Source organism: Anopheles cruzii, chromosome 3 (genome assembly GCF_943734635.1).
Source record: "Anopheles cruzii chromosome 3, idAnoCruzAS_RS32_06, whole genome shotgun sequence".
NCBI classification, from domain to species: domain Eukaryota; kingdom Metazoa; phylum Arthropoda; class Insecta; order Diptera; family Culicidae; genus Anopheles; species Anopheles cruzii.
Window position 1 is genome coordinate 1,869,044 of NC_069145.1, and position 23,850 is coordinate 1,892,893.

At 51.4% G+C, this 23,850-nt stretch overlaps 5 protein-coding genes across 5 annotated transcripts; 3 read left to right on the top strand and 2 right to left on the bottom strand.

Annotated features, from left to right (window-relative positions):
- Positions 1-1,489: 1,489 nt before the first annotated feature.
- On the top strand, positions 1,490-4,848 carry LOC128274652 (uncharacterized). Its single transcript, XM_053012915.1, has 3 exons — positions 1,490-1,573; positions 1,639-4,552; positions 4,619-4,848. The coding sequence occupies exons 1-3, from the start codon at positions 1,490-1,492 to the stop codon at positions 4,846-4,848; spliced, it is 3,228 nt and encodes a 1,075-aa protein (XP_052868875.1).
- Positions 4,849-4,976: 128 nt separating this feature from the next.
- LOC128274190 (SWI/SNF-related matrix-associated actin-dependent regulator of chromatin subfamily B member 1) lies at positions 4,977-6,228 on the bottom strand. Its single transcript, XM_053012297.1, has 2 exons — positions 6,091-6,228; positions 4,977-6,009 (listed from the first exon to the last, which is right to left on the bottom strand). Exons 1-2 carry the CDS (start codon positions 6,169-6,171, stop codon positions 4,981-4,983), a joined length of 1,110 nt encoding a protein of 369 aa, XP_052868257.1. The 5' UTR covers positions 6,172-6,228; the 3' UTR covers positions 4,977-4,980.
- Positions 6,229-9,701: 3,473 nt separating this feature from the next.
- Positions 9,702-11,481, top strand: LOC128274188 (polymerase delta-interacting protein 2). The gene is made up of 3 exons (XM_053012296.1): positions 9,702-9,951; positions 10,120-10,765; positions 10,837-11,481. The coding sequence occupies exons 1-3, from the start codon at positions 9,848-9,850 to the stop codon at positions 11,290-11,292; spliced, it is 1,206 nt and encodes a 401-aa protein (XP_052868256.1). The 5' UTR covers positions 9,702-9,847; the 3' UTR covers positions 11,293-11,481.
- LOC128274191 (GPN-loop GTPase 3) lies at positions 11,458-12,524 on the bottom strand. Its single transcript, XM_053012298.1, has 2 exons — positions 12,428-12,524; positions 11,458-12,352 (listed from the first exon to the last, which is right to left on the bottom strand). The coding sequence occupies exons 1-2, from the start codon at positions 12,470-12,472 to the stop codon at positions 11,492-11,494; spliced, it is 906 nt and encodes a 301-aa protein (XP_052868258.1). The 5' UTR covers positions 12,473-12,524; the 3' UTR covers positions 11,458-11,491.
- Positions 12,525-13,379: 855 nt separating this feature from the next.
- LOC128273154 (14-3-3 protein epsilon) lies at positions 13,380-22,228 on the top strand. Its single transcript, XM_053011078.1, has 5 exons — positions 13,380-13,902; positions 20,784-20,938; positions 21,006-21,320; positions 21,399-21,579; positions 21,643-22,228. The coding sequence occupies exons 1-5, from the start codon at positions 13,839-13,841 to the stop codon at positions 21,696-21,698; spliced, it is 771 nt and encodes a 256-aa protein (XP_052867038.1). The 5' UTR covers positions 13,380-13,838; the 3' UTR covers positions 21,699-22,228.
- Positions 22,229-23,850: the final 1,622 nt, after the last annotated feature.

A 23,850-nucleotide genomic window follows, 5' to 3' on the forward strand; every position in this document is an offset into this window, starting at 1 on the left:
CACTGGCGAAAGGCCATTCAAGTGTAATGTCTGTGACAAAGCGTTCAAGTCATCATGCAATCTAGGACGACACTCCAAAATTCACAATAAGGATGAAACTCATTAAACTTCATTGTCTATTCAAGTTTTGGTTTGCATAAGATTGAATTTTGTATGTTTGCTGATTGAACGCAAACTAATTTTCTTTTGAGCCTGGATTATTTATAAAATAAGAAATCTTTAAAATATCGAAAGACAAAGTTATTAAAATAAACTGAAACTAGGGTTAAACAAAAAACACTACCTGACTCTTGGTTTTTTTTGAGTTTGTTTGAAAGCATTAACTGCACATTGCTGTTTTATCAAATGCCCCGTTTCAATGCTTACCTACTTACTCAATACGCAATTAGAACCGCCGAGCGATTCTAGCCTATAACAAAGACTCCCTTCACCGCTTGCGAATCTACCGTATGGTGAAGATGGTGTATGGTGAAGATCTGATCAGTGGTAGACTTTGCTCTACTGAAACCCTTCCTGATAGTTGCCAACTATCTCACCAACATATGGGACTAGTCGTTCCTGCAGAACGAGGGAGAAGAATATCGATATTGTCTACAAGATCAATCGCGATATCGTCATTAATGTTTTCCTCCATGATAAAAATATCAGGAATCCTAAGTATATGGTTTTTTCGCTGCCTATAACACAATTAAATAGAAGCTGGAAGATTTTCTTGCTGGTTTTGGCCTGTCTTGGCTAAAGCATTTATTCCGCGCTTCCAAAGAGGTGAAGTGTGTAGTATTGTATCCCCCGCATCAGCCAATACTTTGTGTACCGTAGCAGGTACTTTAAACCAACTATCAAGCACTAGCTGTTCCGGGCGCCACGCCTCATTTCATCCTCATTTATCGATTATCCGGTGTTTCAGAGTATCGGGCTTTCTGGTGACATATCCGATCGGCTTCCCTTCTCGCTTCCCGTTACTCCTCCGTTTCGGACGATCAGGCTAATTCCCGGTGACGGTATTCGATCGGCTTCCGTTGGATACATGTCAAAAGCCGCAACAGCTGAATTTGGCTCAAATAGCTTGAAAACTATCCGAGTTTTGCTGAAATTTACCCAGTGTTTGTATGGGAGACCGTATTTGTAAAGAGCGGATGGGTTTCAAACATTCACCAGAACATTTCCTTTTCCTAAAAACTCATGGAAAGTAACAGGAAAATATAACTAAAATCCTCACTTTTTAAAATTAGGTTTATGCCCGCTTTTTCCTTTGCCGCCTTTTTGTTTTCCGCCTTTGTTCCGCAGCTGACTGCGATTCGAAATAAAGTGTGTATTGCTGTCAAAATCACGTCAAGTGTGTGTGTTTGTTTGTTTGTTTTGTTTACGGACAACCAACATACAAAACGCATTGGACGGCAATTGTCTGCAATTGGCCGGTAGTGCGTTGATAAAAGATCTTCCTAGGGCACCATCACTCTCAAGGCCACGGCCACGTTTGGTGTCCAGAATGTCCAGTAATGCGAGCTCCGACGCCGAGGGTTCCGCCGTGACGGACTCGGAATCGGACCCGGAAAGCTGGAACTACGATGAGGTAAGCATATCGGGGAGCCGGCCAACTGTTCGGTCGGATCCGTCTGTATTTCACCCGCCCCACAGGAGCAGCCACTGGTCAACTATACGGCCGAGGTGGAGCACATCATACAGTCGAATGTCCACGTGACGACGGCCAACGCCATCAAGCTGAACCAGGAGTACCAGCTGACGCTGAAGCTGATGCGCACCAAGCTGGCAGCGCTGCTAGGCCAGTGTCGGGAACGGTTGCGCCATATCGACGGAAAAATAGAAGACTGCCAAGGCCGCGCCGAACGGACAAAGTCCGTCGGCAAACCGCGCATCTGTGGGTACATCTGTGGGCAGCCGTTCTTCAAAGACCACGCGCTCTACCCGGGCCCCCACAACGAGGACTATCTGCGGCGGAAGAACGTGGCGAAAGAGTTTTTCCCCCTCGACCTGTACGAGGCAAGCGACGCACTGTGGACGGTGAAGGACAAGCTGAACGTGAAACGGGCGGTCGCGGCCCAGATGAGGGAATTCTTGCAGCGCGAAAACGCGCTCCAGGCGAAGCGCTGCAACAACTCGACGACGGCGCAGCGCTTTCAGCGCGAACTGGACGGGCTCGGATCGCTCACGGCCGAGCAGCTGTGGCCGAGGGTGACCGCGTACGATGGCAGCTACGGGGGCCAACGGTTTGTGGTGGATTGGTTGAAAATATCGTACATTCGCGTCAGCCAACGCCACACACCGGAGGCCTGCGAGGGCATCTGGAACAACTATCTGCGGCCGGGGCTACAGCGGAGCGCCTGGAAGCCGGACGAAGAGTCGCGGCTCATCGAAGCGGCTGCGCGGTACCGGTGCCAGGAGTGGGCCCGGATCGCCGAGTACGTGCAGGATCGATCGGAGTACCAGTGCTTTGTGCACTATCAGGCGCACTTTTCGCCGATGGCCCAGAACAAAAAGATGCCCTGGTCCGCGGAGGAGGACCGCCGGCTCGTGGAGACGGTGGAGCGGCACCGCATCGGCAACAACATCATCTGGAACAAGGTGGTCGAGGGTATGCCGTTCCGCAACAAGATACAGGTGTACAATCGGTACCGGTTTACGCTTACGCGACCGCTAAAGAACAGCAAGTTCAGCGCCGAAGAGGATTGCCTTATCCTGGCGTACGTGGAGCAGTACGGTACCGACTTCAAGAGCTTCCCCGAGGTGGCGCTGCTGCCCGGCCGCACCGTACGGCAAGTGTATGCCCGGTACAGGAACACGCTGAGCTACGTTAACAAACGGGCGTCCTGGAGTTTGGCCGAGGACGAGCGACTGATGCGCTACGTCGAGCCGTTCCTCGCCGACGGCGGTGCTCACAAGATTTCGTGGTCCGACTGTGCCACGGCGCTCGGGAACCACTCGAGGCTGAGCTGCCGGACGCGTTACTACACGATCGAACGGTTCCTCACCAAGCACCCGAACGCCAGGCTGGAAGATGTACCGCGCCGGGACACGAAAAAGCTGTCCTCCGCGGTGACGAACGAGAACTGGAGGCGAACGATCTACGACATCCGAAGCAGCAACCCGGCGGCCGGTGCACGTCAGTTTTACGACACTCTGGCGAACACCGCCGAGCGAAAGCTCTACGAGCAGATGATGTTCAGTTTCCGGTACAAGTTTGGCTATCGGCTGGATGTGCGGTCACGCCGGAAGCACGTGTACGCGGGGACGAAAATGTTGCTCCATCTGCTGCACGGGTTCTATCGGCAGGTGGAGTGCTCCAAGGTCGAGGCGTGCAACGTGCCGCTCAACGAGACGGAGGTGTCCACCCTGTTCACCGTCATACAGTCGCCGCTCGATTGGCCCCGGCTCGAGGCAAACCTGCGCTCGGATTTGGCACTGCGGTCGACGGACCCGTTTGTCTGTCGCTTGCCGCCCAGCTACAACACGGTGGTCGGGTTGCGCGGTGTGTGCCTGAATGCGTCCTACGAGCAGAACGAAAGGCGAAACTATGTCCCGGAACAGAAGCGAGCGCGCGCGTCGGATAAGCAACCGTACGATGAGGCGATCGCACGCTTCGAAGAGCGTTTTCGTATGATTTTCCACTGGACCATACTGCTGACCATGCTGAACATCGACGATGTGGTGCTCCAGCAGCCACCGAAAGCAACCGGTGATCCGGCAGCGGCGGACAGTGATACCGATTGGGATTTGGACGACGATCTACTCAACCAGCAGGGTCTGGTGGCGGTAGTGTTTGGTGACGGCGAATCCAGCCACGCTGGTGCCAATCTCGAGCCGACGCTTTCTGCTGACCATCTGGAACCGTTACCGCTTGAACGGTACATGCGGCCACCGGGAACCGCTGGCACAGCGCTGGTGCCAGTGAACGCCGGCAGCCTCTGCGACGCCGTACAAAACATTACAATCATTGATCCCAAGGACATGCCGGCGGCGGCGGTGGTAGAGAGCACCGCTCCGAGCACTGCTACCAAAGCAAACAAACGCAGGGCGCGACGACCGAAGAAATCGTACGAGTCGTCGAGAAAGGTAAACAACCGGAGCGTGGCCAAGCAAACGGCCAGCATGCTCACGGCGGCACCGGAAACCAAATGTTCGAGAAACGATCGCACCGAGCCAGCTGCTGACGCGACCGAGTTACCATCGCCTGCGGTTACCGTGGAAACGATCCAAAGGAAGGCGCGCAAACCAAGACAATCGAAGCCACCCAAGCAGCACCAAGAGCACGGGCAGCCTTTGCCGTTGGACCAGCCGCTGATGGCCGCAACCGCTTCTTGCGCGGCACCAGCCTCCGAATGGGTACCGGCGGCCCATTGCCAGAACGTGGCGAATGACGTTAGCGCGGGACAGTGCAGTACGATCGAAGTAGTCGACCTGCACTCCAAGAACGATCGAACGATCGAAGTAGTCGCTGCACTCCAAGATCCGCGGCTTGACTGCCGCGAAAAAGTACAGAGCCTCCAAACCGACCTCAGCGATATGGTTCACGGAATCGTCTCTGTGCAGCAAGGTAAGATACGGACGCAACCCGTTTACGAAACGGCTGTTTGTAATTTTTTCTCTTCCTTTCGCTCAGCTGAGGAACCGCCGCCACCGCCGTCGCAGCAGGCGACGGAACAAAACGTGCAACAAAACGTTGAGCTCGTCGAAGGCTCCACGTCCCCCGATGGCCATTACGACGATCTTATGACGCAGGTGGACGAATCTTTCACTGCTGTGGACATATTCCGCCTCCTAAGTGCCCGGCGGAAGCAGGCGGAAGGAACCGATTCGGAAACCGACGAAGCGGACGAGCCGAGACAATAAAAACGTGCGTCGTTTACCGTCGCTACAGATTCTTATTATTCACACGCGCCCCATCATAGATCATAGGTTAGGTTAATGGTTAATGTTTGAATTTAAAAAGTATGAAATTCTACGAAACAAAAAAACCTAAGCCTAAGTAAAAGTGTTGGCCAAACGACGCATGCGCCGCGTGTTTCGGTCCTGGTCGCGGATCTTCTTTTCCATCTCGGCATCGGTGAGCGTCTCGAGGAACGGTGCCCATTGGTCCGCTTCGCTCGGTGTACGGAACGGCACCTCGACCGTGGCCAGTGGGGTTTCGCTGTACGCGTACGTGCGCTGGTGCCACGAGAGTTGCCCGCGGATCGAGTACGAGATGGCGGTAACGAACTCTCCCCCCAGGCCGAGCTCCGCGCACAGCTTGATGGCAAACTCCTCCGGGTTGTTCTCCTTCTCGGCCATGTCCCACTCGACCTGATCGACGAGGGACGTGTTGCCGACGTGTATGTTCAGCTTCACCAGCACCCGCTGGTCCGAGCCTTCCTCCAGCAGGACCGGTTCGATGGGATACGCTTCAATCTGCTGCCGAATGGCGGCCGCTATGGCCGGCACGAACGGAGTCGGGTTGAGGTCGAGGTCATCGCACAGCACCTCGGCAAACTGCTCCGGCGTTATCATGGACTCGTTGCGATTCCACGTGAACGTGTCCCGCAGCTTCTGGCCCTCGATTTCCATGTCCAACCGTATCGGCACCAGGATTTCCGTCTGCGAGGCGTTCTCCACGTTGAGCGTCGGGTCCGTGTCGTCGAAGCACATCGGAAAGGTGCGCACCTTTTTGTTGTACACCCGATTCCGATTGATCGGCGTGGCCTGCGGAACGGCGTCCAGGTGGCTCGAGTTGGGCATCGTCGGAACCCAGGGCGGTTGCTTCTTGCTCGACTTGCTCTCCCGCGGTGCCGGTGGCTCGGATGTGTGCACCGAGACGGCCTTATACTTGTCATCGTTGCCATCGAGCACGTCCTGCACTTCGGACGCCTTCAGCAACGACACCGAGCTGGACAGCAAGTGGTTACTGATGCCCGAGTCTAGCAGCCGTTTGCGCTCCTCGTTCGTCAGCAAACGGCGCGCCATCCCGGGGTACTTCTTGTACAAACTGCCCCGGAACAGGCGCAAGTAATTGCCCACCTAAAACGGACGGAGAGGGGATGATTGGCGGACTGTTGTCTCCACAGAAACGCCCCGGGCGGGGCCAGTGCTCGCACTTACCTCCGACCCAACGCAGTAGTACTCGCCATTCTCCTCCACCTGAAAGCTGATCGGTTTATCGCCATACGTTTTTAGTGCCATCGTGTGCCGGAAGGAATTAGAAACCAAAACACCAAGCCGCAAATCTGGCGTTCCCGACCGAATGTACACACAAACAATGGCCACAAAATGGAATTGACACAGAGACACACACTCAAGGCGTTGCCTAAGAGGGGCACGTATATCCCGTGCTGAGCCCGTTGAATGCTACCGCCGATGAAACGTTGCTTTCCGTCGCACTCAGCACAGACGTACGTCCCTTCGGTGGTCGAACCGCCGTTCACATTTGCGTCTCACACACCGTTCGCCCGTTACGGGCGAAATGGGCAATTGGGATGAATTGTAATCAGAGAAGGATTATAAAATACGACTAACGGTATATTTTGAAATATATAGGAATGTATATCAATAAAACAGTACGTTGAACACGAACATTTATTGTTAATTAACAGCTTATATTCCGATTTATTTGAAAAGGTATATTTAGATCAGTTGAGATATTTATTGTAATAAAGGTTTTCAATGTTTTCTGTTCTTTTATTTCAGGAATTAAATATTCAAAATTTGAAGATATCATTTCCTGATTGATTGAAGCAGGCAAAAAAAACAGGTGACAATTTATTCAAAGCAGCATTAGAAAACTTTTATTGATTGATCCAAGTATTGATCAGTATTGATCCAAGTTATGAATATGCCGATTTTCAATCAAAATTGATAAAGGCATTACAACATCAAAGAAAGTGCAAGTGCAAAGACAATAAAACAAAATCTCTATGTTTCTTACACAATGAATATATTTTAGATGACATGGAAGAAATTAAATCTATTTAAATTACATGTTATCCTACTTATAACTAACAACATCAACAGTCACATCATCATTACCACACAAAACGCACTAACCTACCACTACTCAAATGATTCTGGTAGAGGTACAAAAGATGTTGAAGTGGGCAGGTTAACGACGCATAGCTTACATATCATCATATCCTTTGCACGATATTCATGTTGCTCTTGCAGAGCCTCTTTGTCCTTTGTCCACCACGCGTTAAGGCCAATAGGATCTGCGATTCTGTTGTCCTCTCTATAGGAACCTTGTTGCGCCAGGGGTTTCCCATACACCACAAAAGGATCACAGGATTTCACCTTCACAAATTTCACCACTTTGCCGTCCGAGCAGAGAAACCAGCTATCCCATGCAGAGTTTGTCAACAGAAATTTTCTGCGAATTTTCGCTCCTTTTATCGTGCGGTAAGGGAAGCGTCTTGTGCTCGTTGAGGCTCGTTCCCGCAGCAGCAGGTCAGCTGTCAGCTGTTCCACCGGCGTACCGTCCTCTCTGAAGTAGTCGTTCTCTTCGACGACACTAAGTTCGTCCTCGAACGTGTGGGTGGACAGCAGCGGCAACGGCCCGAACCGTTCCACCTCATCCACTAGATGGAAGAAGTGGTGATAGTCGCAAGAAACGTATCCAAACAACTCGTTGTGCTTGGTTACGTACTGCTGCAGGAGATCCTTTGCAGTTTCTCGATGACCATTGAACCGGCTACTTTTACAAATTGCCTGCGCCCAATGCAGATTGCAGTACATATCGTAAAGCTCCGGCTGCCTAACCCTTTTGAAAGCTACTATTCCGACCACGTCCATTAGGTAGCTCCACATGGCGGGTGTCCACTTTTGTACATCCGTACCGTACCGGAAGGTCCGTTCGGCCGCTCGCCTTTCATGCGGGAATACGACGTTGCAAATCACGGTCTCAAGCAACTCTCTGCATAAAGGTACGATTGGCCGAACTCTCCCATTTGGAGTCCCTCCGATGAACGCTCTGTACAGGTTTACTGCCGCACCGGCATGGAACAACTGCCGATCGTCGGCGACGGTTACGTCCAGAATGAGATCGAGCTCCGGTATCATGGCTAACGGAGTCATGGGCCCCCGGTACCGATGCGTGCCGTCGTACACACCATCTAAGAATTCTCGATGAGTCCGTGGTGCGCCGATTTCGTGGAAGGACTTGAGATCACCTCCAACTCCCCGAGTTTGGCACTTTATGCACCCATGTTCCTCCGATTGTGGTACTGTTCCTGTAATTAAAATTTAAAAAAAAGGTATTAATAACGGGAAACATAAATAATCCCATGCCAAACTTACCCAAGATATGAGACCGTGCGGCAGCATTTGTCAGGACAGCCCGTGCTTTTAACACCATGCTTCTACCACCTTCGAGCGCCAACGGTCTACCTGCCAACTCAAGCGCATCGTCGCACACAGGACCGAGGAACTCGCGAAGTGGAGGCTTTCCCACGCCACAAAAGACACTGAGGACAAACGGTTTGCCTGGTCTTGTGCCTTTGTGTAGCAGCAGCCGTCCTTGGATGACCCACGACGTAGAATCAGGGTTCGACAGCTGTGGCAAACGTTTCTCACCGACATGTATATCGAAGAAGATCTCCTCACTTGACTCCTCTTCGATGTCACACCGGGCCAAGTTTTCGACCAACGCGTTTTCTGTAACGATAATGGAAATACAAATGTGTAATTTAATAGTAATGTATAATAATAATTAAATATGAAATACTTACTTAAACCACGATGCCAGATGTGGCCAATTACAGCATTATCCACTTGGACCTCGGTGGGCACGATGTTCCACGATCCTCCGAGAATGACTCGGACATCCCTCGGGATTCCGGGATTGAGTGTTCGCAGGATACGCATGCAATGCTGCAGTGCACTTAATACATTGCCGGGGGGGCATCGTTTGATCATGACACGCGCGTGATGGCGTACCGCCTCCACCATGCCCCGCTGCTCCTGGAGAGATCCGGAAACCCGTCGAGCGTTATCCATTTCCGGCTCACTGTCGCTGGTTTCGAGCTCGTATCGAACAAGATCACTCTCAATCGAAGCACGGCTCGAGCTCGGGCCTGCTTCGGCTTCCTTTCGCTGCTTGGTCGCCGGTCCCGGCTCCTGGCTCGACACTCGTTTGCGTCCTTGACCGTTGGAAGACATTCTGCGTTCGATTCACTCAGCACTCTCTTTGAATCACTTGACAAATGTTGTAATCACACACAAAATCGGCGCACTTTGCACTCCGAATCCAACTTTCAAACAATCTCACTTGACGGATCACTTGTTAAAGCTTGTGTTGAACTAGCACCAGTACTTTCAATCACTTGATGTTGTTGTTCCACTAGGACAGACGCAGCAGAACTGATAGTTTGGCGGTTGAGCGGTTACCACTTAAGCAAAAACCGCTGCAGTTCAAAGTTTACCTCAAATCTGCAGAACGTTACCCGATACCCTAAACAACAACCGTCACAGCAAACCCTTAATCTGCAGAAGGCTATGGCACCATCCGAAAAGTGGTAGAGTACCCGTTATCCAGAGTACCCGGTATTCGAAAAATATTTGAAGCTACCTGGTAAACCTCGGCAAACCCGGAGCATTTCCAGATTCGGCAGTTGGAAATATCAGGTAATAGCAACAAAATATAAGGATTAATAATATGTCAGGCGAGATAGCGTAGAACTATCAAAAAAACGTCACATTTTGACGTTTCACTCGATGTGATGAAAATCGCGTAAACCAAGTAAATCGCGACGATTGCTGATCAATGTTCGTTCAATAACAACCCATTATTATTGTACGGTACAAATTGTCCCACTCGGTGCTGCACGGTGGCCATCGAATCGTTTAGTGTTTCCCTTAACCAGGCGCAATGAGTCCGCTAATGTCGAAGGCACTGGCTTTGCACCAATTCCGACCGGTCGCGTTCAACTTGGTGGTGCGCCTGTTTTCCGTTTCGGTACACCACAACACACGGTGAGCGAGGCGCCAGCTTTTAACTGGGGGTCAGCGCACCGATGTGGGTCACTAGCTTCCGCACCACGTCGCGGTCGTCGCGGCCCAATGGTTGCCCATTTTCCAGCCCAACGTTGGGTTGAGCTGCCTCAAACTCGATGGAAAGTTATATAATTATTTACGTTTCAGATTGGCCGAAGTGGGCCGGCTCGAGCTACCGAAGGCGCAGGGCAAATACGAGACCGGGCAGCTGTTTTTGCACCGTGTCTTTGGCTACCGTGGTGTGATATTGTTTCCCTGGCTCGCGCGCGTTTACGACCGCGATCTGCCGAACCCGGCAAAAACCCATCAGCTGGAGAGCGGTGGTGGTGGTACGGCGTCATCGGCGAACGGGGGCTCTGGCCCAAGCGCGGCCAGCAGCGGGAAGGAAGTGCAGAAGAAGACGCACACATTCTACCAGGTGCTCATCGATCAGCGCGATTGTCCGTACATACGGGCCCAAACGGAGGCCGTCACGTTCCTCGGCAACCAGGAATCGAGCCGCAGTCTGTACGCCATCCCGGGGCTGGACTATGTGGCCCACGAGGACATCCTGCCGTACAGCTCGGGCGAACAGCATCCGCTGCAGCACGAGCTGTTTGACAAGTTTCTGGCCCACCAGCCCGACAAGGATCCACCGTTTGCGGCGCAGGAAACGTTGCGGGCATGGCAAAAGAAAAATCACCCCTGGTTGGAGCTCTCGGATGTGCACAAGGAAACGACCGAGGGAATCCGGGTGACCGTGATACCCTTCTACATGGGATGCCGAGAAACGCCGGCGGCATCGGTCTACTGGGTAACCGCCCCCCGCTTCGGTAACTGGTTCGGTTCGGATTAGTAAAACGGATTTTGGTATTTACCTTTCAGTGGCGCTACTGCATCCGGTTGGAGAACTTGGGCGAACTGAGTGTGCAGCTGCGCGAACGCCACTGGAGGATATTTTCGCTCTCGGGCACACTGGAAACGGTACGCGGCCGCGGTGTGGTCGGCCAGGAACCGGTGCTGAGCCCGCGTCTGCCAGCGTTCCAGTACAGCTCGCACGTGAGCCTTCAAGCACCGAGCGGCCACATGTGGGGCACGTTTCGTATGGAGCGCGAGGATGGCCATATGTTCGATTGCCGCATACCGCCGTTCTCGCTCGAAAGCAAACCGGACGATAACAGTGGCAACGGGGCGGACGAAACCCAAAGTGCCAATCTGGCCGCCGACGGTGACGTGACCGGCACCACCGAAACGCCTAACGAACCAACGAGCCCGCCGTCGACGACATCGTCAAAACCAAATACGAAAAACAACAAAAACGATGGCGACGAAAGCGGCTGAGGTGCGGGTTCGGGAACGCGACGCGCCGTCCACTGTGTTTACGGGAAAAAAAGTTATCCAACTGTAGGGCCATAGAGAGAGGGAACCCGCGCAAGTAGCTCAAGCAGAATAACACTCATGTAAATAATCTTCTATCGTTAATCTGTATTGAACATCCGAGGATAATACAATCGCAACAAAGCATGGACCCTCGCGCCATTCAATCGCCCCGATAGAACCGTCCATCGTCGTCGTCATCGTTGGCCTCGTCCGGATCGGGTGGGTCAAAGTCTCGTGTTTTAACATCCGCATCCTCCCCGTACTGGATAACGTTGTCGATCATCAGCAGCAGATCGGCCACGTTCTCTTCGTCGTTGATGTTGAGCGGCGTGAAGCGCACCAAACTAAAGTCTTCGATCAGCATGCCGATCGTTTCGGACAGTTTACGATACTTTCGTCCCCAGGCGGACTCGTTCGTCACCTCGCCCAGCAGTGCGTGCGGGTCCGGTTCCAGGAACTTGTCCATCTGCCCCCGGTGGCCCTTGCTGAGCAAATCCATCTTGCTCAGCACGTTCACGTGCGGCAGCTCCATGTTGGCCATTACGCTCAGGGCAGCCATCGTGCCCGACAGAAACTTGGCGCCATCGATCATAAACTGTGAGTCGACGAGAAACACCGAACAGAGCCGAAAGTTCCACGATTCCAGCAATCTGGCCAACTGATTGCCCGCCTTCAGGTGTGTGTACAGCTCGATCTGGCCGGGCATATCAAACAACACGTAATCGTCTTCCGGTTCCTCCCCGCCGTTCGTATCGTCCTCATCGTCCGATCCGACGCCGCCGCATAACTGATCCCGCAACCAGTCCGAGTGCTCGACGAGATACTCTATGCAAAACACCAAACCACCGTTTGGGCCGTAGCGCAGCTCTTCATCTTCCATCGCATCGTCCAGCTGAATGAGGTCCCTAATGTCCAGGAACGGTTGGTAATCGAAGTGTTCCGCTGCCGGATCCAGGTTGACCACCTTAATCATCCGCTTATCGTCGAACCCATGCCGTTGCATCGTCGCGCAGTATGTCGACTGTGGGGCGGGCAGAGATGGTTAACAAGAGAATGGTTATGAGGGAAGTAATGTCTTGTGCTCGATGTGCACTACCTTCCCACTACCGGCAGGTCCCATAACGAGTTGTCCGTATCGCATTTTGTAACTTTGTTCCCGGGTAAACCGGATAAACGAACGCCGGTTAGCACCGAAAAATGGTAAACAAACGAAATGCTTTCAAATGACAGTTGTCGTATTCACCACGGTTTGGTGAATTTGGGAATTGTGGTACTTCGAAACCGTTAAAGAATTTGTTTGGAATTTGCGCGAAATGCGGCGTAAAAGAAACTCTAAATGCTTTAAATGTAGAAAACAATTGTCTCAAAGTCGCAAAAAAAACATTAAGAAAGTCTGATTGTCCAATTTTTCCAGAGTTTTCAGTCGAATTCAACTTCACCAAAGGTGCTGTTGCTGAGGTGTAAATTTGATTAAAATGTGTACCACATGTTCTTTCTTCTACCGATCGGTGAAGGAATTGTATAATCACCGGCGTTCAAAGGTGTGTAAATTGGCGGAACAAGTCCTGCCGCCATATAGAACATTTTCATGCGAACGGCAAATTCAAATTTACGACACATTTTTTTTTTCGTGGCGGCATCGACACTCACACTCTCGCACACTCCGTTTCCTGTGGTCAGCGAGAGCGCCGCTCTCTCTCGCTCTCTTGTCACTAACGCACACACACACCCGGCGGCGGCGTGGGGAAAAGTTTTTGGCTGGCACGTCGTACTTTGATCACACCGTTATATTGAACGGGGCGCGGCCATATTGATTGATTAACCGGAAGGTTCGCAGCTAGAGGTGGACAGAATAGCGCAGAACGGGTTACCCAGCAGTAAGTCAGGCTTTTGGAGTCAGTTCGTCAGAGATCAGCAAACGATTAGCTACCTATTAGTGTTGGACGTCGCTCTCTTTTTCCCGGCTAGCGAAGCGAAGTTGGTGTGAGTGGGAACATTGTTGCAAGCTTCGCACATTCAATTCACCGGCTGCCAAAGTGCCGGCCCCCGTGACTCTCTAGCATCGGTTTGCCGGGCTTCGAGCGTGGTTTTTCCAGCCAAAAAGGCACCGTCCTCGGTTTTACGGTGCAAATAACAGGCCCCACAAAGTTCTGCTTCCGTAGAAACGCGGGTGCCGGAAATTTGCTGCATCTCCCTCCCGCGGGCCACCGGGGAGTCGTAGAAGAGCGAGCGAGAGCAACCGCGCCTGTGGTGGTGTGCGTTAGGATAGGCGATAGGTGTGTGTGCGTGAGTAGTGGTGAGTTTGGAAAAGCCATCGTAGCAGTCAGCGCCGCCAGAGAGTAGGCAGAGTGAAGCGCAAGTAGCAGAGCAAGAAAGTAGTGTGTGGTTGATCGTCGTCAGAGCCGTGTCCGTCACCAGCCAGTGGAACCGCGATTCGAGAAGCAAAAGGAGAGTTTTATTAATACTATAAAAACCGAAACCGAAACCTCTTTTTGAAGTTCTTCAAAATGTCGGAACGCGAAAACAACATCTACAAGGCGAAGCTGGCCGAACAGGCTGAGCGATACGACGGTAAGTGGCCATCCGATACCCCCCTTTTTTTTCAGTACGTAACCTTATTCCGCAGTCTTCTGCTCCCCCCCGACCCCCGCCGCACGATCCTTGCCCATCGGTTCGAAAGTCCGGTTTCTGGTCAACGTTGTGCTCCGCGCATTTCGGCGTGCTGAAAATCCGTTAAAGACGGCTGTGGCCGGGTGGCCAGCTTTGGCTGTTGCGTGCGTGAGGGATGTCCCTTTTTGCGCGGACGATCTTTCCAGTTGCCGAGGGGACTCTTTTTTTCGCGTTAAAACTTTGTCGCTCCAAACGTGAAAAAAGTGACTATATGAACGATAGCCGAGCCGAGCCCAGAGTGTGTGCGTGAGCATACGTGTGTGTTTGTGTGTGTGCGTGTGTAGTGCCAACTTCACGGCCGCCGCCGCCGCCTGCCACTGCCGTGTGTCGCACCCTGGACACCACGACGCCGTCGCATGCAATTTTCCAGTTCGGTCCAAGTGTGCCGACGGGAGAAAAACCTCTCAAACCGTTGGAGAAGCCCCAGGCGTGGTTGCTGTGCGATGGTTGCTTTGTTGCAACGGCAGCAGCCGGGAACACCGGACATTTGGTGGTGTTCCCTTTGGGGATGAGTGCAAAAAATGGAAATTGATCACCATTTGGAAGAGCGAAAAAAGTGGGCTCTCGCGCTCGGACTCTCTCTCGTCGGCGGCTTTTGCGAATAGACGCGCCAACGGTGTGTGAGTGTGGCGGCTGTATGCGCGCGCTGACGAACGGAAAAGGAGTGTGTAGGTAGCAGGATAGAAGGAAGAAGAAGCAGAAGCAAGACTTTGCCATGGAAAAGGTGTAAGGCTCTCCGGTGGCGGTAGGAGGAAGATGATAGGCGCGCGATGACTCGAAAGTGAGTATGCGCGGGAATGTATGGTCCACGCTCTGGACAGAAAGAGACAACACGAACCGTGGGTTGGCAGAAAGAGCAGGACGGCTAGAACGGCGTCCGAAATCGAACGAGAGCTTGCTTGGATGGTGGAAGTTGAATAGAGCCGTGGCGGCGGGTGCAAGTAGAGGGAACTATGCGGCGCAAGTCATCGGTGAGACCACCGTGTGGGCAGGAGAGTGTGTAGGCAGGCAGGTTATGGGGCCGACGGACACAGACGGAGAAAAATCGATTATGGGGAGCCGTGAGCAAAAGCACAAGATCGCAGAGCGTGAACATCATCATGATATCGGCGCGCTCTCTCGTAATTTTTCACTTGAATCTGATGCGTCATACTCTCTGGAGAGGAACTTGCCGTCGAAGCTTTTCGAGTGTTCGCGTTTTTGCAGCGCGCTTAATTCCATTTCAACTGGATTACAAAGGACTATTCAAAATGTCCCCTTTTTGTTTGTCCGTAACACGAATCCCGCATTTTTCGCGTAGCATGCTGTGATCGCAAGAACTTTTGCCGAACTGGCAACACCTTCTGCCATCCGGTGTTCGTTCTTGTTCCGGTTAGGGAAGGATGGATTGCGAGCGAACGAGCGAACAACGGAGCCGCTATTCACACACACATACACACACGCACACATGCCCAACATTCGCGCGGTACAGTTTTCGCTCTTCTTACCAAAAGCGCCCGTGACGCGCCGTCGCCTGCTACGAGAGTTTTTGTTGGGTGGGTATGTGAGCTGCGCGATGGCAGAATAAATTTGAGGAAGTCACCACTACAGAGACAGCGCGGCGAGACCGCGCCGAGCGCGATTGGAAACGAAAAGCAAGATGCTTTTTTGGAAAATGTGTGAAGCTCTCTCCCCCGCCGCCGTTAATGGCTTCTTTCTTTACAATCTTTTTCCGCTACTGCAATTTTGGTGTCGCGAGGCGGATACACATTTTCCAGTGGTCAAAAAAGGGCCCTTTTTTTAGCAGAAACCCTCCACACACACACAAGCGCATTCACGTTTCCCTCACAACCGTCGTCCAGTCATGGAGTAGGCGCGCGTGTCAGGTGCTTGGTGGTTTTTTTTTGCTCATCTCACATATCTATTAATTACGAACAAATAATTTTACTCCTTACTGTGGAAATGGCCTTCAAAATACTGTTCCTTCTGCTCATTGTAGCGTGTTCCAGAAAGCTACACGGAAAATACATTTCAAGGAGTGCGCGAATTGGTCTATAGTGCAACGATAAGAGAGCTGTACATTCGGCCAGCGCACTCACACACACAGAAACCCCCGAGAAGATGTAGCTTTCCGTGTACTCTCGTCGGTGCGAATTACACGCAAAGAGAGCGCCTTGTGCCGTATATTAAGTAAAACCGAAAAGGATTTTGAAGTTCGCCCTCTGAGGGCGATGGTCCACACTGCGCAAGTCCGGATCCTTGTCTCGTCGCGCCAGTACCCGCCGGTGTGTTGATTCGTCGGAAAAAAAAGAGTTAAGACACCCAGGAGGGGTTGTCCCTCAAACTTTTCGGCCTTCTTCCAGCAAAGAGTCGATTTAATGAGCCCCCGTAGCCCGATGGCTACTTTGATTCGCCGTCGTTGCCTCCTTAACTTGTACTACCTACTTGTATCGATCAGAGTAGACGATGAACCGGTAGCAAAACCGATTCAGAAATGACATCCTTTTTCTTTCTCATGTCATTTTCGATTCTGAAACGAGACGTTCTTCGAGACGAAATATATCATCTTTTGGGGTTGGTCATCCGATCTCTTTCTGTGCCATAGAAAGGTGCATCGCGGAACCGGGGCGATTTTCTTTTAGCCACCCCAAAAAGAAAGGGGAAGAGAAAAGCAGAGTCATCTCATGGGTAGCGGCCTCCTCGGACCACCGCCACCCCGCGGATCGACAATCGAACACACGACGAGACCAACGCCATCAATAAGACACACACGGTTCTTCGGTTGGGTGGCGCGAAAATCACCTCTCCCCAAAAAATGGTTTGTGCGATTTTCAAACCCCTGGCCACCCGTCGCTGCCTGTGCCACGCTTACACGACGGAGGAACCGGTGCCGGTACCGTGTGTGTGTATGTGCCTTTCCTTTGGCCACAACGATGGGGGATTGTTGTAAAAAGAAAAAGTTGCCAAATTGTGGTTGCCCATTGCTTTGGCCGCAGATGTGAGGCCCCCGGCAGCACCCCCTGTGATGTATGCACATTCCGTGCATCATATCGAGGCCCAATCTGGTGGTGGCCCCGGGGCGGAAAGAAAAAAGGCTTCAAAACACCGCTACAAGAGCGGGGAATTTATGGCACCCCTTTTCATTGACCACGGGTTTGTATCCGTTTGTCCGTCCGGAGAAGTCTCGCTTATGGAAACGTTCGGTCTTTTTTAATATCTTTTGAATTAAGAACCTGGATCTTCTGGTGGTACTCTTATGAAAATGAGTCACGGATGGGCGTGTGTGTTGACCGGATTCTTTCCCCCCCGTGGCTGTAAGTAGGTAACCCTGACAAGGGCGACGGCAATGCACAATGCTGTGTTGTTGGCCCACAAAACCGTCGGGAAAGGAGGACACCGGCGGGGGTCGGTGAGAGACTGTGAAAAACGGGCGAGTTCCAAAGTGGCCACCTTTTTGAACGAGACATCGGGTACTGCAGCAGCAGCGCAGACAACCACTTTATTGCCTGCCATCGCAGATCATCGCATACAAAAACGGAATATTGGGCTTGGCTCGCCCGTCCGCCCGCAGGTTGGGTTGGTTGGGATGACCCAGCGACGGACGGACGGGGACGTGTCATTGGTAAACGCGCGCGCCCGCTCTCGAACCATTATTACGCCATTATGTTTGCTTGTTCCGCGTGACCAGCTCATCAGCTTCTGCTGTGTGCATACCTGAGGAAGGTCGCGCCCACCCTGGTCCTGGTCCCGGCCCCCGGTATTCTCTTCACACATGCGTCAGGCGGCGCCCTGGCCCTTACTGGCTCTGTGGTGGGGCGCTATTTACCTGACTGGGAAGTTTGCGCCCAAAAGTTGCTCCAATTTTTGGTTCCCCCCATTTATTTGCTTGACCGTTTAAAGGGGGCGCTAATTCTCGGCCACAGGAGCTGCTGTACAAAGTTAGCTGTAAAGTGGCTCCGGCCGCGCCATATGGCCGCGGCGCACTCTCTTGTTTCATCGCGTGCGCGCAATTGTTGATTGTGTCAAGTGTTTGCGCTTTTGTACGGCCACTCTGTGGCCACCACCGACACCCGGGGGGCTGTAGAGAAGAGATTATTAGAAGTCTGTTGGATGGTTGGTCCTCTTGTCCCCACGGTGCTACATTTTATTTTATTGGACAGCGCGGCGGCAGTTCTTTTAGTTTCTTACAAAATGATGTTCTGTTAGCGTGACCACGTCGATCCGTCGCCGCGTTTGCACAGTTTGTTGCGTTGCAGGCCCTCGGAATATAATATTATCATATCATTCATCCGCGGCGGCGCCCATTGGCCGCCTGTCTGTCAGGCTGTCAATGCTCTATGCTCTATTGTTTATTGTCCGAGGCCGAGTTCGATCGATTGTCAAAAATATCCTTTGCACTGGAGGGCACTGGAGGAAAATAAACTATTGCTCTCTCAATGCCATTACCACCGGCGCCTGAAATTCAATTTAGCATGTGCAACTAAATCGGCCTAAAGTGCCTGAGGGGCCTATCTTACGGCCGCAGATTGATTACGCCACAATCAGCCACATGGAAACAATGATAGCGCAGGGTCGGAACAAAAACGGCGCAATGTCTCGTGGCCACAGAGATTTAAATTAATATATTGGCCACTTTCAGTTGCTGGCTGGCTGGCGCTACGTTTATTTTTGAGCACGTGATACGAATGGTTGTATCGATTGGCTTTTCGGTGGTGGCCGCACATGCGTCCGCCTCGTCGCCGCCGCGATGAGTCCGAGATCTTGCCCGTATAAGTCTTCTTCTCGTGTGCAGGATTCAGTTGTCTAGCGGCCATCATCATCATCGTGCACATGTGACACACCATACTACCCCCCCGCCGGAGCGTGCCCATATTATCAATAAGGTGTTACTCATCCGAAGTTCTCAATACTTCCAAGTTCCAGTCGCCAGCAGCAGCAGCAGCAGCAGCAGCAGAGGACGTGCATATGATGATACTATTTTTATCATTTCTGGCCCGTGCCACGCCGCGAAGGTGGCTTATCACTAACTCACCTTTTTTGCATGTGCGGGCCTTATATTATGCGGTCAATGTCAGATTCAATTTACGGCCGCATTAGCCCCAGGGTAAATTAATTTCGAATAATGATAAAAATATTCCTCCACCCTAGCATTCGCTATGAAGGGCGTTGATGTTTGACACGTTACCTGTGCCGCGTCTGGCCTGGCCAATTGTCCAATTGTGTTACGTAACCGCAAGGCCACGAACTGCTGAACCGCGCGGCGGGGATCGAGAGGAGAATCTCTCGTACGAGTTAAATATTAATTATGCGATTTTTGACAAACTCGTTTTCTCTCTAAGCATGCTTTGGATTGGGTGATGAAAAATCGCCTAGCAACGGGCAACTGTGTGAACAACTGTCATTCTCTTTTCTCCCTTTTCTAATTCGCACAAAGAGCGGTGGTCTAAGAAAAATCCGTCTTTTAAACTAAGACTGCATGTAATTTTGCCTTCCGCGCTAATCCCTCGACGCTTTTCTAACCTCAAATTCGTCATTCGGCGTAAAGAATGTGCCCCCCCCTATCCAGAGGGGGGCATATAGAAAGAAGAGAAAACATCTCTTCCGTTCCGTTCCGTTCCGTGCGCGCCACTGTCTCGCTCTCTTTGTGGATTGTGTGTGTTGGTGTGCGTGCGAATGGCCCCGGCGGCACTCTATAGCGGTGTGTGGTGAAAAATCCGCCACTTGGCATATGATAGGCCGCGTGCCCCGCAGGAAGAAGGATGATGATGCGGAGTCAGCGCCTAGAAGCAGCAGTAGTAGGCCGCAGTGTCATAACCCTGCAACCTTTTTCCAGCCAGCGCGCGCTCCAAGCAAGGTCTTGCTGCTGTTCGGAAGAATGCCCTAAAGGTGTGCGTGGTGCCCCCTATCAGTGGCCGCGCCACCACCACTCTCTGTGCCGCTATGTTAACTTCCCGCGCAGAGAATGTGTGGATGAGAGAGCGAGAGAGAGACAAAGAAAGAATAAGCGGATTGTGAGCCGCCGCCGTTGCCGTCATCATGGTTGGCTGGCTGGATGGGGCGGCCGTGTACAACCTGCGGCGGCGGCTGATGACAAAATGTTCACTTGTAACACCGGCACTCGACGATGACGCGTGTTCCCGTGTGTGCGACTTCTTCGCCTATGTAAGGCGCGCTGTGTCCGCGACCACCGACCGACCCTTATTCTTGCTATGATGGTCCTCTTCAAACTTGGATGGGCTAGAGAAGAAAAAGCAGAACGATTATTACACGGGGGACCGAAAATGGGTCAAATATTGTCTTTTAAAAAGGAAGATGGACCACAGATTTGCAAAGTTCGAAATGGAACTAGCAGTATGATTTAGTTGACGTTTGATGCGAAGGATACTATGATGATAAAGTCGCCTTCACAGTAGAGAGCTTGAGCACATATGTTGAGGGGGGCAACCAAAGCAAAGCACACTAACGGGGTTTATGATGAAGAAGTGACATTCGTTGAACCGAGGCGGTGAATTGTAATTCTCCTTCCAAAAAAGGTTTAACATTAGTAGCGGGTATTGTTTCCTGTTTCGCCTTTAGGACACGCGCGTTTGCTTGCTGGCCGTTCGGACATGGCCATAAATTTATTCATACGGGGGCAAAGAACAGTGTGTGACGTAATCGTCGAGTAGCGCACCGTTTCGTTATCCAAGTAGTCTTGGCTGGTGGAAGATGGGCACACGATAGTTCTTCTTCGAATGCATGTACAATTTACACACAACTCAGCGCACTTTATAAAATGATCCGCAACGTTGCTTTCATTGCAGAAATGGTGGAAGCGATGAAGAAGGTTGCTTCGATGGATGTGGAGCTGACGGTGGAGGAGAGAAATTTGCTGTCGGTAGCCTACAAAAACGTTATCGGAGCACGCCGTGCATCATGGCGGATAATTTCATCGATTGAGCAGAAGGAGGAGAACAAGGTACGTAAAAGGCGCACGAAAAAAGTCCCCAACCCATCTTCAATGCCGATTTCTATTACACACACAGGGGGTGGAGGAGAAGCTGGAGATGATTAAGAACTATCGTTCGCAAGTGGAGAAGGAGCTGCGCGACATCTGCTCGGACATTCTCGAGGTGCTCGACAAGCACCTGATTCCGTGCGCCACCACCGGCGAGAGCAAGGTGTTCTACTATAAGATGAAGGGCGACTACCATCGCTACCTGGCCGAGTTTGCCACCGGTGGGGACCGAAAGGATGCGGCCGAAAATTCACTTGTTGCGTACAAGGCCGCCAGCGACATCGCTATGACCAACCTTCCACCAACGCACCCGATCCGGTTGGGATTGGCTTTGAACTTTTCAGTAAGTGATCATCGAAATGGTGGCTGGCAGCGATGATCTCTCTGATCGTCGATTTAACGATCCATTTTGCTCCCCCAGGTATTTTATTACGAAATCCTGAACTCTCCGGATCGTGCCTGCCGTCTAGCGAAAGCTGCGTTCGACGATGCAATTGCCGAACTGGATACTCTCAGCGAAGAAAGTTACAAAGATTCGACTCTTATCATGCAGTTGCTGCGAGATAACCTTACCCTATGGACATCCGACATGCAGGGTGACGGTAAGTGTGTTAAATTTTCGATTTTTAGTGTATTGGGTTTTAATTCCCTTTTTCTTCTTTCAGGTGAAGGAGAACAGAAAGAACAGATCCAGGATGTTGAAGACCAGGACGTGTCGTAATTTGCACGCGACTCGTTTTATGTGTGAGTTTATTTTATTAATTAAAGGAGAAGATAAGAGATAAGCATTACGAAATAAGAAAATAAACATAAGAAATACACACAGAAAAACACACGGACATAGCAGAGCAGAGCAAAAAGGCAGAAAAGAGAACAGAAAAGAAGAAAACACGGGATGCAGAATAATAATGGAACGAACGAAAACACACAAAAATCATGGAAAAATGATCAAACTCAGCAAAAAAGCAACAAGTTTCGCAGCAGCAGCAGCCGTTTAATAGCAGCAATTCCCGGAAAAGAACGCCCAGGGCACAGAAATACTAATTGAATTGGTGTATCGTCGTGGTGGTCTCTTGGTAGCAGCAAGCAAAGTTGTGTTGAAAAATGTGTATGGAGGAAGAAGATAGTAAGAGCGAGAGCGAGAGAGCTATGGGAAGTTATCATTTATTCATTCAACCTACAATACACACGTGTGAAAAGCGATTTATCTCTTAAAATACAGCAATGATGATGTAAAGCAAGCAGCAAAAGAGCCGAAAACAACAAAAAACCCAAACCAGCGCAAAAAGCACATAACAAGAGGAAAAGAGGGAACTGTAGAATATCACATCCAGAACATGATGTGGTGTGGTAATGCATTCGAGAACCGAATTACAACAGCAGCAGCGGCGGAGAGAGGAACACAAACGTGCGTGTGCGATTCGTGAAACTTTTATGTAGTTTTTACGCGCTCGAGAGAGAACCGTGCGTTCCGAGGAAAGAACACCTACCCCCGCGGGGGATTATATGATTCACGCAACAAAACCCCCCACACATTCTCTCTCTGTTTTGTGTCCTTCTCATCACCACCATCCGCGGGGGCTTTACATGTGTGCGTGTGTGTTGTGTGTGCGCGTTTTTCCACTATTCTCTACTAAGCAGGGGACATACCGCAGCAGCAGCAGCCTGAAACACAGAGCAATCGAGAGAGAGAAGCACACAAATAACTTAAGGACAAGACCCATTTTGCCCTCCGGAACAAAAACATTCTTCTCCATACCTAGTATAGATAAATGATAAAAGGCTGTACCGTATTTCGTCGTAGAGATCGAGCTAATCCATCCTTATCACGCGTCGCCCCCCCCCTTGACTCTCAACATACAATCCTCCCCCTGTTCGCTGCCGTCGCGTCGTCTCTTCTCTCCACAGTAGCATCTCGCGCGTCGTCCCTCCACGGCGTGTCGTGTCCTTGGCCTTGCAATCTCACGCATACAAGCATCACCATTTGTGTTACCTCGCGCCTCGAACGTACATCTTAAGATATTATACAATCTGTCTGTTGTATACATTCCTATCAGTTTTAAAGCCTCGTTCCGGGTAACAGCGCGCAGCTCGCGTCGTGTGTCACTTGCTTCACAGTGGACATCTTTTCTGAATTTTGCGAAGCGTGTTGGTGGCTACTCTACTGCGCTCCCATCAAAGTAGACGGGGAGTGGTGGGGTATTGTGTCTTTCTTCGGTTGTCATGACAACACACCGACCGACATCGCACGTGTGTGAGAAGAAGGAGCGTCGTCCGTCGTAGGGTTAGACGAAGCAGGCGCGTGCACATGAACTTGCGCAAAAGGATGCGCGGTACGAACGCACGACGCTGCTGCAGCGCAGAGGAGAAAGACACGCGCACGGCAAACGATCACGAATTGCGGCGAGAGTAGAGAAGAGCGGAAATTAAAGAGAGAGGAGTTGATTAAAATTAACAATTACTAAGTGTGTTCTATTCTATTGAGCAGCGCTGTTGTGTGGTTTGTGGCGGTGAAAGCATAAGCGTCCTACAACAAAATACACGATCACACTCACTCCCTTCACAGCAGCGCGCCCCCAACACACATATGTGCACGTGTCTCGTCCCACTGAAGAAACAATAAAAAGAGCATTAGTAGCAAACGGGAAAACAATCACCTCTCTCTGGTAGTATCGGCTCCTCTAATCTTGTGTGTGTGTGTCTGTCCAGCCAAGGCGCGACCGTCGGCGCGCCTCCCTTCAACGCATTTTCTCCCCTTTGGCGCGTTGCGTCTCTGTGTACTTTGCTTGCGCTCTGTGTGAGAAACCGCGTGGAACTGGAAAGAAAATCAATGATCGCGCAACATTCGAGTGATCACTACTGATCGCGCCGCG

Bases quoted from the DNA above. Each gene is read 5' to 3' on its own strand.
- LOC128274191 (XM_053012298.1), bottom strand. From the start codon at position 12,472: ATGCGATACGGACAACTCGTTATGGGACCTGCCGGTAGTGGGAAG. The intron at 12,353-12,427 runs GTAGTGCACATC...CCCGCCCCACAG, and splicing joins GACCTGCCGGTAGTGGGAAG to TCGACATACTGCGCGACGAT.
- LOC128274188 (XM_053012296.1), top strand. From the start codon at position 9,848: ATGAGTCCGCTAATGTCGAAGGCACTGGCTTTGCACCAATTCCGACCG. The intron at 9,952-10,119 runs GTGAGCGAGGCG...TTTACGTTTCAG, and splicing joins TCGGTACACCACAACACACG to ATTGGCCGAAGTGGGCCGGC. The intron at 10,766-10,836 runs GTAACCGCCCCC...TTTACCTTTCAG, and splicing joins CGGCGGCATCGGTCTACTGG to TGGCGCTACTGCATCCGGTT.
- LOC128274190 (XM_053012297.1), bottom strand. From the start codon at position 6,171: ATGGCACTAAAAACGTATGGCGATAAACCGATCAGCTTTCAGGTGGAG. The intron at 6,010-6,090 runs GTAAGTGCGAGC...CGTCCGTTTTAG, and splicing joins ACTACTGCGTTGGGTCGGAG to GTGGGCAATTACTTGCGCCT.
- LOC128274652 (XM_053012915.1), top strand. From the start codon at position 1,490: ATGTCCAGTAATGCGAGCTCCGACGCCGAGGGTTCCGCCGTGACGGAC. The intron at 1,574-1,638 runs GTAAGCATATCG...CCCGCCCCACAG, and splicing joins AAAGCTGGAACTACGATGAG to GAGCAGCCACTGGTCAACTA. The intron at 4,553-4,618 runs GTAAGATACGGA...CCTTTCGCTCAG, and splicing joins AATCGTCTCTGTGCAGCAAG to CTGAGGAACCGCCGCCACCG.
- LOC128273154 (XM_053011078.1), top strand. From the start codon at position 13,839: ATGTCGGAACGCGAAAACAACATCTACAAGGCGAAGCTGGCCGAACAG. The intron at 21,321-21,398 runs GTAAGTGATCAT...TTGCTCCCCCAG, and splicing joins GATTGGCTTTGAACTTTTCA to GTATTTTATTACGAAATCCT. The intron at 21,580-21,642 runs GTAAGTGTGTTA...TTCTTCTTTCAG, and splicing joins ATCCGACATGCAGGGTGACG to GTGAAGGAGAACAGAAAGAA.